At 37.1% G+C, this 14,571-nt stretch overlaps 1 protein-coding gene across 1 annotated transcript in view; it reads left to right on the plus strand.

Moving 5' to 3' along the window:
• The first annotated feature begins 6,641 nt into the window (after window positions 1-6,641).
• Window positions 6,642-14,571, plus strand: part of LOC140171838 (uncharacterized) — a 38,730-nt gene continuing 30,800 nt past the window's right edge. The window contains exons 1-5 of the mRNA XM_072195166.1: window positions 6,642-6,774; window positions 7,759-7,880; window positions 9,791-9,889; window positions 11,649-11,761; window positions 11,934-12,122. Of these exons, the coding sequence (XP_072051267.1) occupies window positions 11,650-11,761; window positions 11,934-12,122 (301 nt within the window). The 5' untranslated portion in view covers window positions 6,642-6,774; window positions 7,759-7,880; window positions 9,791-9,889; window position 11,649. The remainder of the gene's footprint in view (window positions 6,775-7,758; window positions 7,881-9,790; window positions 9,890-11,648; window positions 11,762-11,933; window positions 12,123-14,571) is intronic.

Below are 14,571 nucleotides of genomic sequence, written 5' to 3' on the forward strand. Positions count from 1 at the left end.
TCATGGTATACAATACACACACACAAGTAACCATGAAATGCGCATGTGCAGGAGATCATTATTGATGTAATCGTTTCCCCAGTATAATTATAAGAAGTAAAGTAGGTAATGGGGATACGCATCCTGCACAAGAACAAATAAACACAATGAAGAACGATTGCGCGCTACAAGAGGAAACTGAATATATTTAATAAGAAAGAGTGAACAGTTTAACCAACCCAAAGTGTTACAATTGTCATGACAACAAATAAACACTTTCCCGTTAAACTGTTCAACTTGAAAAATATATTCAGTTGTGCGGTAGCGAGCAATCGCTCCGATTGTGTTTATTTGTTCTAGGCAGGATGCCTTATCCATTAGGCTACCAGCTTTACTTATACTGATAAGCGGTGGTTAAAGCTGGGTCTAATGTTATACATCATGGTATAAATCTCCTGCACACACAGTTTCATGTTGTAATGCGCTTGTGTGTGAGTATTGTATACCATGATGTTATAACGTTAGACCCAGCTATAATTATAAGTAGCGAGCAAGTAGGGATGCTGGGATAGCATTCAATGGATAAGGAACGTCCGCACATAGAACCCAGGTCGTGGGTTCGATTCCCATGCCGGCACATTCCCTTGCTTTTTTTTCAAGTTGGGTTGTGTGCCGGTCGGGATTTGTGTTTATTTGTTGTCATGTTTAATTGTAACACTTTGGGTTGGTTAAACTGTTCACTCTTGCTTATTAAATATATTCAGTTTCCTCTTGTAGCGAGCAATCGTTCCCCATTGTGTTTATTTGTTCTTGTGCAGGATGCGTATCCCCATTACCTACTTTACTTATAATTATACTGGGGAAACGATTAAGCATCAATAATGATCTCCTGCACATGCGTACTTGCGTAATACTTGTGTGTGTGTATTGTATACCATGACTGCTATAACATTAGACCCAGCTTTAACCACCGTTTATCAGTGGGAGCTGGTAGCCTAATGGATAAGGCGTCCGTCTAGATATCGGAAGGTCGTGGGTTCGATTCCCATGCCGGCACATTCCCTTGCTTTTTTTTCAAGTTGGGTTGTGTGCCGGTCGGGATTTGTGTTTATTTGTTGTCATGTTTAATTGTAACACTTTGGGTTGGTTAAACTGTTCACTCTTTCTTATTAAATATATTCAGTTTCCTCTTGTAGCGAGCAATCGTTCCCCATTGTGTTTATTTGTTCTTGTGCAGGATGCGTATCCCCATTACCTACTTTACTTAACATTAAAGTACAATTACATGTTCATATTATTAAGTGAAGTTCCCACTTTCCAAAAACTAACGAGTTGGTTAAAATGGCCATAAAGGGCCATTTTGGGGTAATATTGGTAATATTGAACAAAAACATGCTATTTTAGTCCATATGTGAATTTGAAAGGGCCATAGATCAAAAACTATAGGTCACAGACATTCACCATCATTAACTTTTTTGTTCAGAATAACTAGGTTGACATAATGACATATTTTTGAAATCAATAAAATATATATTTATTTTTTTCCCCATGCAAAAATTACATTTTTAGCTCATAAATGGCCAAAATAGCACAAAAATATGGTTTTTGCCATTTTTTTTTATATTTTAGAGTTGTGCTGTAACATTTTTATTCACCAGTGTTAGACATCCATGTGATATGTAACATCTACAATAGAAATGAAATTTCTACTCAATTTATTTTGAAAGTTACAGCTATTTTAATATTTGACATTTTTGTGTTATATTGGAAAAAATCACGAAAAACACATTTTTAACCCCAAATAACTCCTAAATGAGTAAAGTAAAACGTGGGAACTTTTTGGATATCAATTCAGACATATCTTAACTCTTGATTTGTTGTGTTTTCATGTTCTGCCCAAGGGTGGACAACGAAAGTGGAAAACCAAGGGCCGTAGAGACGCATGGCTTATAGTCTAATATAAGGTGCATATAATGTAGCAGGTAGTTGAGAGTAGAAGCAATGGTTCAGTGTTTTGATATTGTAGCTTAGTTGGTCTTGGTGGGTTTTATGCACTTCCCTTGCTTCCTTCACCTCCCCCATTTTACCTTGTTATTGATGTATGCTGTGACTTGGGTATATACTGTATTTCGTCAAATAGTCGCCCCCCTCAAATAAACGCCCCCCACCACTTTTTTCAACCAAGATGTTTCAAAAATGCCGATATTTCCATGCTATCTTGTGTAGTAAGCTTACCAAGTTGCGCACATGGTCAATAATAGCGTCAATAATTGGTGAAAATCTGGATCAGAAACCCGGAAGTGAACCAAAAGTCAGTGTCAAAAGTTCATAGTTCGTCATTTTAGCGTGACTTTTAAGCTTACCTAATGATTTTAACGGGAATTGTCGTGCTAAAAATGACCTCTAATAAACGTCCCCCCTTGAGAAAATGTAACGCCCCCGGGGGCGTTTATTTGACGAAATACGGTAGTTGATTTGATTTGATTTGATTCAGTTTGATGAATATACTTAATAAGGTATCGGTGACAATGACCTAGGCAAATGGTGGTCTATCGGCTGCAACATGTGTCATTGTAGTTGTCAGAGATGTGAATGATGCAGAGCTAGAAATTGATGAGATGTTTTACAAATTGTTCATACATACACGCTATGTAACAGCGTGCGTGATTGGTCGAGAGCCGGGCATAAACAGCGTTTATGCCCGGTGTCCCGGGAAAATGAAGGAAAATCATGTTTTTTAATAATGTTACTTGTAATTTTTTGTTATCACAAAATGTATGTATGAACAGGGTTCATTCATATATTTTCATGACTAAGCGGATGTTTTTAAAACAACCGTTTAGTCATGAAAATATATGAATGAACCCCTAATTTGTGTTCTGTTGTATTTTATCCAGGTCTTGGTGACAGCAACCAGTGCAAGTGATGGTCTCACAGCTACAACAATTGTCAATGTAGCTGTCATAGATATAAATGATGCAGAACCTAAATTTGATCAGGTAAGTAAGCCCCCCCCTAAAAATATCAGTACCTATATGCCAGTGAGAATCTGACTGAAGATGACCATATGTGACCATCCAGCACAACTGAGCCCCTGAAGTCGCCAATCATCATTTTTGAGATATTCAACCAAAATATTCTGCTTCAAATTAGCTTTAAAATGATGTATATCATGTCTATAGTACTTGACATTTAAGTAGTGAAAAATCAATAAAACAGTCAATAAATCCTTTGTTTCCTATTGTTTATTTTTTAAGTTCAATGGAGCATATCTCAATAGTGGCACTGGAGACATCCGGGCTCAGTTGTGGTGGATGGTCACATATATGGTGTGATCAAGCAAAATCAGTCTGAAGTTGGACATATTCAATTTTCAGTTTCTTACAGGATTGTAAACAGTATTTGCAAAGCTACATTTTGCAGAAAACCCTGTTGAATTTGGACAACCAGTTAAAAAGTTTTGAGCATTTAAAGAGTTTCCAAAACAATAGCAAACAAAAAGATATACTTCAGACTTTGTTTGCCTGCATCTCAAATGCAATATTTCCATCATCCGCCTGATTTTGCTTGATCACATCACATATGTGACATGATCAAGGGAATGAGTCACATGTCGACCCTGGTCGAAAATGAGTTTTACATATGTGACACGATCTGGTCCATGGGGGCCAAAGGAGGCATTTTTGAAAATTGAGTTACTATGATTATTACATTATACTTATAATAGGCTATCATATACTGAAAACACCAAAGGCCTAGCATACTTGTTTCTAAAGTTATGAAAGTTTTTGCTGTTTATTTTCTTATGTATTTTATTGTTTTTTACTCCATATTTTTACCTTTATCTCAGTTTCAAATTTGCCGCCTTTGGCCCCTATGGACCAGATCGTGTCACATATGTTTCTAAAGAGGACATTTAGGGCTTTATGAAACTGAAAACCCCATGTTGATACAACTTTTCTTTGAGAAGTTATGTTAATTTATCAATCGCTGAAAACAATATAAAACAAAAAGCTTTTCAATACTTTCTTTGCCAATATCTCAAAATCAATATTAGCGACATCCGACTCATCAGTTTCCCTTGATCGTGTCACATATGTGACACAAGCTGATCCAACGAGGCCAAAGTTGGCAATTGTGAAATTGGGATACAGGAAACAATAGGATCAAAATACAATAACATACACAGGAAAAGAGTGTAAATTATAATAAATTGACGTCCTTGTGAAATCTCATAACTTTGCAACTTAAAACTGTAATAGTTGATTTTTTTTGGTGCAAATTAATTTTAATTTGTTTTCATTTGTTTTAAATTTGCGATTTTTAGCTTCCTTACATTGACCAATACACAAAAGGAATATATTTGTGTGTTGTTATTTTCCCGGTTGCAGCTTGGAATACGAAAAGCGCAAAAGCAAATGTTGCATGAAAATTTCCACTTTTACGCTCAATTCCCAAAATTGCCTCTTTTTTTACCCCAAGACCAAACAAGCAACAATGCCATAGAGGTTTTTTTTAATTGGAAGTATCAGATATTAAATGACTGTACAATTATTTTTACATCCATCTAACATTCTCTATCTTCCTGTTGAGCTGTTTTTACAATTCAAAACCTACATCTCCCAAAGAAATATGTTATGTACTTTAGAGTTGCTGGACATTCTCTTTTCTTTGTTTTGTGTGGAAACATTCCACCAATATCTATCTAAAATCTGTCCACCAGTCCTCTATCAACCAACCTACTCTCTCCAGATGACCCAGTGTATGTTGATTTTAATTACGGGAGTTAAGATATACATTTTATTCAATTTTTAGAGTGTATACGAATTCTCAATTCTGGAAGATGTTGCCTCTGGTGGCTGCGCTGGCAAATTTGTGGGTACTGTGCATGCGACTGATGCAGACTCTGACCCGGACTTTTCCTACCTTGAATATAGGATTGCTGGTAAGCTTATCAACTTGAACAGTTTTGAATAAGTTAGAGAGCCATACCGTGCAGTCAGTTTCCAGTTTAACACATAGGAACTTCAGGGGATTTCACCCCCTCAACCCTCACCAGGGGCCCTCAAGTGGGCCCCTGGACCCCCGGGCTGTTATATGCTATACTGTGGTCACTACACTCCATATGCTCACGATTGAAGATTTTCACAAGCTATTGGCATCACTGCTAATTACGGGCATTGTCTACACCAGTGGCTGTGGTTGCAGAGGAAAAGTTCTGATTCTGATACACAGTAATAACAAGAATATTGTGATGTAGATGAAGTGGCACTATATTAATGCTCTGCGTGCTAGCCCCAGACTTCAATATGAAAAGTCCAACTTTGAGATATTTTCTCAAAATGTCAAGAGCTTTCTTAAGAGCCACTGTACCAATACTAAACTTGTTTGTACTCATTTTAATGCATTTTTGATGCTGATTCCAAATATGGTCATGAAAATTTACAATTATGACATTTTTGAATTAAAAAAAATTGAAACTTGTCGTCTCCAGTCGACACCCGTGTGGAAAGAGTAGAGCCCAAATGTATAATGTGTATATAATCAGATTTCTTATTTCAGAGTGCCCACAATTTAGTGAGTGTTTTTGTACACATGTCACTTATAGTTAATGCAATTGGAAAAACTATTTAACAGAAGATTTATTTACAATTTTCAGGCGAAGCCTACGATTTCACAATCGACGTCACCAGCGGCGTTATTGAAACCACATTGTGCATTGATCGTGAAACACCTGACTACCAATCGGGACGGGTCGACATTGTCATCATAGCAGCCAACACTCGAGGAGGCAGTCCTATCTTAGATGCTGAGGCAACTGTGCAGATATCAATAGGAGACCAGAATGATAATGACCCTGTGTTTCAGCAGGATAGGTACACTGTGTTGCTGGGTAGTCTACCACCGGTACTGAGCTGATTACTGTGAAGGCTGAGGATATTGACCAGGTAGATAATAATTGCATTGTAACGCTACAAGAAATTGATGGCACTGTATTCGTTCCATTAACTGCCTAGGATGCTTAACAGTCATTTTTGGTGGGCATAATTTTTATATTGTTTACACAATTACATACGTAAAAATAGGCCAAAGTATAGATTTTATGTGTAGATGGATTCAACATGTTTGAAACATGTGTAGTTGGATTCTGCAGCATTATGTAGTCCGAGGAGTAGGACCTGTTTTTTTAGTTACCAGACAATCTACTCAGGCTCTGATCGCTCAAGAAAGATTATTTGTGAAAGTTCATTAGCTGTGTCTCCTTCTGGGTATTGCGTTCAGAGGACTTTCACGGTTAATCTTTCTTGAGCGATCAAAGTCTGCGTAGATGGTCTGGTGACTTAGAAAAAACAGGTCCTAGTCGTAGGACTACATAATGATGCAGGATCATGTATAGTTGGATCCTGCACATAATGATGGAGGATTATTGTGTAGGTATTATTACTGGGTGGGCACTTATAGGGGCATGGGCAGTTAATGGAATGAATATGGTACATATAATACAATAATATTTACAATGAAGGTATACGATGATATTTCAAATTCATTGGTTGCTTTAACCTCTGGAACTTGTTTTTCTTCTGAATTGTGTTCTGATATCACTCATGTATGTATAATAACCTCTTTTATTTTCTTTCACTATGTTTTCAGGGTGAGAATAAAGAGCTGTACTATCTCATAGCCCAAGACCAAAAAGGCATCATATATGAGTATTTCACAGTTGATAGAGTTACTGGTGTGGTCAGTACAACACCAACAGCAGATCTACCGCCAAATGATGGACTGGAAGTAACTGTAAGTTATCGAAAAGAAAAAATCTTGGCTTTTATTCATATTGAAGATGATGAAATTTGCGTAAACTTTTAAACGCTTTTGATAACTTTTCTCTCTAAAATTGATTTGTCATAACATATATGACCAGCTCCATCAAAACCTGGAACAAGTCGCCAGACATGTTTTTGAGTTATAGGCCTTTAAAGATGACATTCCCATAAAAAAAAATTTGGAATTCCTAATTTCATGGTATTTGACTGTGGGACTAAGTGGACTTTCAAATCCTTGAAAGTACTTATTAAACAGAGGTTTATTTAATCAATAATTAACAGTTTAGCTATAATAATCCCTATTCAATCCTGTGTAAGGCAGGAAACTAATTTTCCCATTACTCAGAATAGCCAATTTGGCGAATATATCAAGGTATCATTTACAAAATTATCCATATCTTGATAAGTATTGATGCTATTAATATAATTTTGGTATCATTTTAAAGCTTATCGTCTTGTGCTTACATTTTTATTCTAATCATGAAATGTCAAAGATGCGACTTGTTCCTGCTTTTGTCAGAGCGGGTCACATATCTAAGTTACAGAATCCCCCAATCTTCAGATTTTTTGCAGCAGTCATTTTTGTGAAAATTAATGAATACCAACATCTTGTTTTCCTATTCATGTGTATGGAGTGAATGCTTATATAGGTACTTTTTGCTGATACAATGTTGTGTAATGGCTGCGCCCATGTACCCCATGGTGAATTTATAAATTAATTTTTATAATAAGGAATACAAGACTTGTCCAGCCTTGCTTTTACAGCTTTGTCCGCTCAATGATGTCAATAAGTTTGGGGATTATTGATCATTAATTACTTTATCCCATATTTTTTTCTCAACCAGCCAGTACAAAGTCCCATCATGGCCGAATAACAATTGAGCAATGCCTGTACTGTACTTTTCATTATCCAATCTTAGTGATAAACATGCTTGTCCACTTCTTTTCTTGACAGATAATAATAGAAGCTTGGGACAAGGGTTCACCACCCAGAAGTGACACTACAAATGTAGTAGTTTCTGTTAGACCAGGGTATTTTAACGAACCAGTCTACATGGAAGAAGACAAGAAACAAGTGTAAGTACTATTGGGCTATGCCAGTTGAAATTCATACACCCCCTGTGGAAGACATGACCTTAATCTCCCACACAGGGGATGAAGATTTCAAATGGAGTCACCCATTCAGTGTCGTCTGCTCCAAAATGGGTTATTCCAGTTGAAATTCATACACCCCCCATGGAAGACACAACCTTAATCTCCCACACAGGGGGTGTAGATTTCAAATGAAGTTACCCATTCAGTGTCGTCTGCTCCAGAATGGGTTATTCTAGTTGAAATTCATACATGCCCTATGGAAGACATGACCTTAATCTCCCACACAGGGGATGTAGATTTCAAATGGAGTCACCCATTCAGTGTCGTCTGCTCCAAAATGGGTTATTCCAGTTGAAATTCATACACCCCCCTATGGAAGACACAACCTTAATCTCCCACACAGGGGGTGTAGATTTCAAATGGAGTCATCCATTCAATGTCGTCTGCTCCAAAATGGGTTATTCCAATTGAAAACAATGCACCCCTATGGAAGACATGAACTTAATCTTCCACACAGGGGATGTAGATATCAAATGGAGTCACCCATTCAGTGTCGTCTGCTCCAAAATGGGTTATTCCAGTTGAAATTCATACACCCCCTATGGAAGACACAACCTTAATCTCCCACACAGGGGGTGTAGATTTCAAATGGAGTCATCCATTCAATGTCGTCTGCTCCAAAATGGGTTATTCCAGTTGAAATTCGTACACCCCATGGAAGACACAACCTTAATCTCCCACACAGGGGGTGTAGATTTCAAATGGAGTCACCCATTCAGTGTAGTCTGCTCCAAAATGGGTTATTCCAGTTGAAATTTATACACCCCCTATGGAAGACATGACATTAATGATCTCACACCACCAAAAAGAGTCGCATTGACACATGTACTAAATTTGGCTTAAGGAAACATTAATTTTTCTTCACAGGAGCCACTCATTTCTTAGCGACATCTATGATGGCTGAAATCAGCCCTTGCCTGATCGCTCTGACTAGGAAAAGATAATAGGTTGACCATCATTTTTTTGTTATGACTGGCCATCAAAGAATATGATGTCTGTGAATTACCTAATATACATACAAAATCATGATAGAGTTTGTATACAGAAAACAATGTGTGTGGGGAAAATGCCATCCAAGTCCGGACCATGGTCAGGCTTGCTGATGAGGGTTGGATGGGAGGGAAATGCCACTCAAGCCTGATCATAATAGCAGGCCTCTTAACAAGGTAGGATATCAGGGGAAATGCCACCCAAGGGTGGATAGCAGGGAAAATACCACCCAAGCTGGACCATGACCAGGTCTGCTTATAAGGGTTGGATGGGAGGGAAGTGACACCCAAGCCTGAATCATAGCCAGGCCAGGCCTGCCAACAAGGGGGAATAACAGGAGGAATGCCACCCAAGCTTGGACCATGACCAGGCCTGCTGATAATCGAGGGTAGGGGAAAATACCCCCCAATTCTGGACTACTCCCAAGCCTTCTGATAAGGGTTGGTAGTGGGAGGGGGGGGGGAAATGTCACCTAAGTCTGCTAACAAGGGTGGGGGAAATGCCGCCAGGAACCGATTCTAAAGGGGGCCATGATCACACACAAAGGTTCCCAAATTTACACATGTCTCTTTCAAAATTGTCTCTTAATTTCACCTTACATGGATTGGACAAAGTAATTACAGTAGGTTATTGTAGCGATCAAGGTGATATTTCCCAATGGAAATGTATTTTTTGTGGGGCGTCACAGTTTTTCCTGCATCTGAACTTGGTACCTTCTTCTTATTCTGTCCAATCAATTTCTAGCATAAAAGCTGCAATAAATGCGAGTAGATTATTTTCCTTGTTTTATAACTAATAATAAGTAATACCTTGTCATTTTGTTGCCATATTGCTTTTTCCAGTCACCTCGTAGCCAATACATCATGCTGCTGTATCTAGCTTATCAACAAATCATATCATGCTTGGCTACCATTATTGCAACATGATTCATCCGTGACAAGGTAAAATGACCGCGAAGTCAATTTATTTCAGGTAATGGTTATATGTGAACCAATCTGATCCAATTACACCAAATGCTGCAAGGGTGAAAGTGATATACAAGCCAAAATAGGGGCAAAATGCAATAAAATACTTCAGAAGACTGACATTGTAAAAACGTTTCAATTGTTAAAACAATTTCGGCAATAGTAAAGGCCAAATTAATTGTTTACTGGGCATGCATGACAATGATGATAACCCAGTTTTCAAAATTGCGACCTCTAGCCTGGGTGGATCATTTATACTGATTCGAGATATTAGGAGAAAATTGATGTGTAGCAATTATGTTGTGGAGTTCTTCAAATCCAACAACTTAGGCACCAGAAACAAATTTGTTCAATCTTTTGATCGACCGGCAATGCTGCTTTGATGCTTGTTATTAATGAACTATCACTAATTAATCAGAATTAATGCGAAATAATATATCGGTCAATATGAGTACAGGTAAAAATTACAATGTTATCACAATTAACAAAAGTAAATTAATTGATTTCATAAATAATAAGGATCACCCAAGCATCGATGGTCGATCGAAAATCAAATTAATTTGTTTCTATTGCCTTGCTGACCTTAATTCTTTCTAATTATAAAACTTTCACATACAGTGCTATTCAACAACGTAAGCTATGTTTACACATTCATTAGTATTTATATCACACATGGATCTGTACGGTGAACGACACATCACATACAGATACGTTCGTAACCAATACACGCATCACATAGAGATCTATACATAAACTGAGCTCAAAAAGAAACTTATAATTTTTCACAAGGTCATATCTTGAAATCCTGTCCATCAAATTGAACCAAAATTACACACAGGTTTACTTCAATACTCTACTCTTAACACATGTCAGTAACCAAGCAGTTATCCAACTGACACAACAGCAAAATGCACTGACATAGGACAGCTTCCTGGACCACATTCACAGCCCAGCCCTGTTTCATGAAAAAAGTGTATGAAAAGCAGAAAGCAGCACCGTTTTATCATCTGTGCAAGGATCTTGTGTACATTCTCACAGATTTTTTGTGCTGGGTGCCAAATGTTGGGCTGTGGAAGTGAAGGAAGTCCAGGAAGCTGTCCCATGACAGTGCATTTTGCTGTTGTGTCGGTTGGACAACTGCTTGGTTACTGACATGTGTTTTGAGTAGAGTATTAAGGTAATCCTGTGTGTAAGTTTGGTTCATTTTGATTGACAGTATTTTAAGATATGACCTTGTGATTCACAAGTTGTAAAAAAATATAAGTTTCTTTTTGAGCTCAGTTTATAAAGAAAAATATAGCGATACTATAGCATAATATAGTGACGAGTGACAGAGTAAAAAATATTGTTTCATTTCCAGAGCTGTAAGTTAAACACCATATTAAATAATTTTACTTGAATGATAGGCATGTCAAATTCCCAAAATGAAACTTTCAAGTCTCTTCTTTATATAAATACCCTGTCGAGGAAATTCTATTGAGAAGTTAGTATGAAGCCAAATCTAGCAGATGGCGATTTTCTCGAAAAGCGTGGTGCGTCAAATAGATTAGTATGTGATGCGACCAATGATCTGTGTGTATGGGGGTGGGGGCTGCATAGTGCATACAGGGGTGTAGAATTATGTTCATGTTTGTCATGCATATGTTTGGGTCAATGCACATGATTCAATGAGCTGTTTCATTTAATATCCACTATGAAGATATTCAGCACTTGATGCCTAATTTTTTCCTTTTAGAATGGCCTTTACGGAAAATATACCTCCAATGCTTGAATGCTACAACTTCACATTGCCATTACATGATGAATCCTTAGTCCTGGTCTACACCTTAGTCAATAATACCAGTGGAGGTGAGTACTATAAAGGCAGAAGTGTACCTTAACATTAAGACCTCATGATGGTTTGGTTATTAGTAAAAAAAAGATTACTAGTCATGCAAGCACTGCTCCTTGGTCTTAAATCTGACCAAGAAGCTGAGCTAAATTATTACATTTCTTTACATTTTTGTTCCATATTATACAGGTCAGATTGATCTTCGATGCCGTCTTGAGCCTGTACTGTGTAACCATGTGTATTTAGACCGTGAAGAAGGAGACCACTATGTTATAGTGATAGAAGCCAATAATTGTAACCCTCGAATTACTGACTGTAGTTCATGCGAAGGACAAGCAACTGGAAGAATGTCACCAAATGTGGAACAAACAGCCGAAGGTAAGATTTTCCAATTAATTTGGTGTGATTTTAGCTTCAGGTCATACTGTGTAACATGGTATCATTAGATTGTGTAGAATGAGACAGTGGAACGTGTGAGACTGGACATGCTGGCCCTGAAAGAGTGTCACGAAATATGGACCAAACTGCTGATGTTAACCCCCTGAGCACTGCCTGCCGATCTAACATTGCCTCTGATTGGTCAATTACATGATATCTTCATTTTAATAATCACCAATCAGAATGAAGTTTTGCAAATAATTCACCCCATTTTTTTGGTGTGATGAAATTATTTTAACAATGCTGCTGATTGGTCAAATTGATAATGAAAACTTCTTTTTGGCCAATCGGCAGGTAGTTCTCATGGGATTAAGAATTTGCATATGATTTGGTGTAGTGTTACCCAAGGTCTGTACTGTGCAACATGGTTTCAGTTAGAGCTAAAACATGTGACCCTTCTGTTACTGACTGGTGAACATATGAGACAGGACAAGGTGGACTCAGAAAAGTGTCACAGAATGTGGACCAAACTGACGATGGTAAGAATTTCTACTTGATTTAGTGTGGTTTTAGCCAGAGCCCATTCAGTGTAACATAGTAACATTAGATTGGGAAGGAGGGGACAACTTTGTTATAATGATAGAAACCAAAAGTTATAAATGTAACCCTTCAGTTACTGACAGTGGAACATAGGCATATGAGAGGACAAGGGGGACTCAGAATAGTGTCACGGAATGTGGACCAAACTGACGAAGGTAAGAATTTGCATATGATTTGGTGTAGTGTTACCGAAAGTCTGTACTGTGCAACATGGTTTCAGTTAGAACTAATACATGTGACCTTTCAGTTACTGACTGGTGAACATATGAGACAGGGCAAGCTGGACTCAGCTTGTTTGATGGCATGTAAAACTGAATCATTTTAAAGAAAAGTTGAACAATGATGAAGCTATTTATCTAAAATCTTGTTTCCATCTTTAGACACTTGTAAAATGGTATTAGAACATCAGCAAACAGACTAATAAATGATAAGGGAATTGTCAAAGAACTTTTGATCATTAAATGTATAACTCATATTATTTGGCTAATTTAATTTTAATATATATGTAAATAGTGCCCTCAATTTGCAAACAAATGTACAATTTATATAATTAAAATTATCACAAAAAAGCAGAAAAAGATGAATAATTTGATATAGATATGAAAATCTTTGTTAAATGTTACTACAAAATATATGTGTGTATAGAGTAACAGCTTTTGGTATTATTCAGGGCTATACTTGAGCATTATAATAATGTTTTGTTAAATGGACACATCAAACAAACTGCTGGACTCAGAAAAGTGTCACGTAATGTGGACCAAACTGCCAATGGTAATTGGAGTGAAAAAGTTGTCAACTTTGTTATAGCGCAAGAGTGGCACAAAAATGGTCAGTCAACATTAATGGGTACATTTTCATGGGAAAAATTTCTGGACACATGACCAATGTGTATCAATGTGAGTGTAACCTCGAGCCTTATTCAAGTCTTAGTCATTTGAATTGGAATAGTATTATTGACCGCAATTTCGATAGAAATTCGTGCATTGCAAATTTATTGAATATTATGCAATCTTAATTTCTTCACAATATCATCAAAACATAATTTCAAACATTTCGACCTACGGAAAAAATATTTAACTACGGAAACTCTTATCATAATATCATTAACTTGCGACAAGTAACTGATTTTGCATTAAAGGAGGAATTTTTCCTATTCAAACACATTGGTAGACCACCCGCTGTGCTCAGGTTCACATTGCACAGTCTGTGCCCATGTGTGTCACATGTCCAGAAAATTTACCTATTAATTTTGACTGAATTTCCATTTGATTTCCAGGTGATAATTGATTTTCTCAAAATAGGTCATTTCACTACAATTATGTTTCTCAATTATAATTGAGCGGCCCAGTATAAAAACGGCCCATGGCACATTTTTCGTCATTGGGAGAAATCGGCACTGTAAATGTACAAATGTTCAATAAAATACATAAGAAATTTGATGCTTAAAAGATTAAATTGACAACATTCCCGAGTTACATTCATGATGTGTTATGTTTGTATGGATGACCTTTGGTGACCTTTGATATTTTTCAACAGCGCCCTCTATTTTTCAAAAATGTGCCATAGGCCATTTTTATACTGGGCCACTCAATTGAGTTGTTGGGTGAGAATGCAATCTCTGATTAATAGATTGATATATTTTTTTTCAATTTCCTTGTGGCATAATGGCATTTCAGCTTATTTTCTCCATTATTATTGTAAAATTTATTCTCTTGCTTCTATTCTTGAGAAGATGTTGGCTGTGTTGTGACCAGAATGGTAGTGATTTTGAGAACATCGGTCGACACTTAATATTTTAGAGCGATACCAAGGTAAAAGCCTATACCACAATTCGATACCAAGGTGTTGC

The sequence above is a fragment of the Amphiura filiformis genome, chromosome 15 (assembly GCF_039555335.1).
Source record: "Amphiura filiformis chromosome 15, Afil_fr2py, whole genome shotgun sequence".
In the NCBI taxonomy this organism is placed as follows: Eukaryota; Metazoa; Echinodermata; class Ophiuroidea; order Amphilepidida; family Amphiuridae; genus Amphiura; species Amphiura filiformis.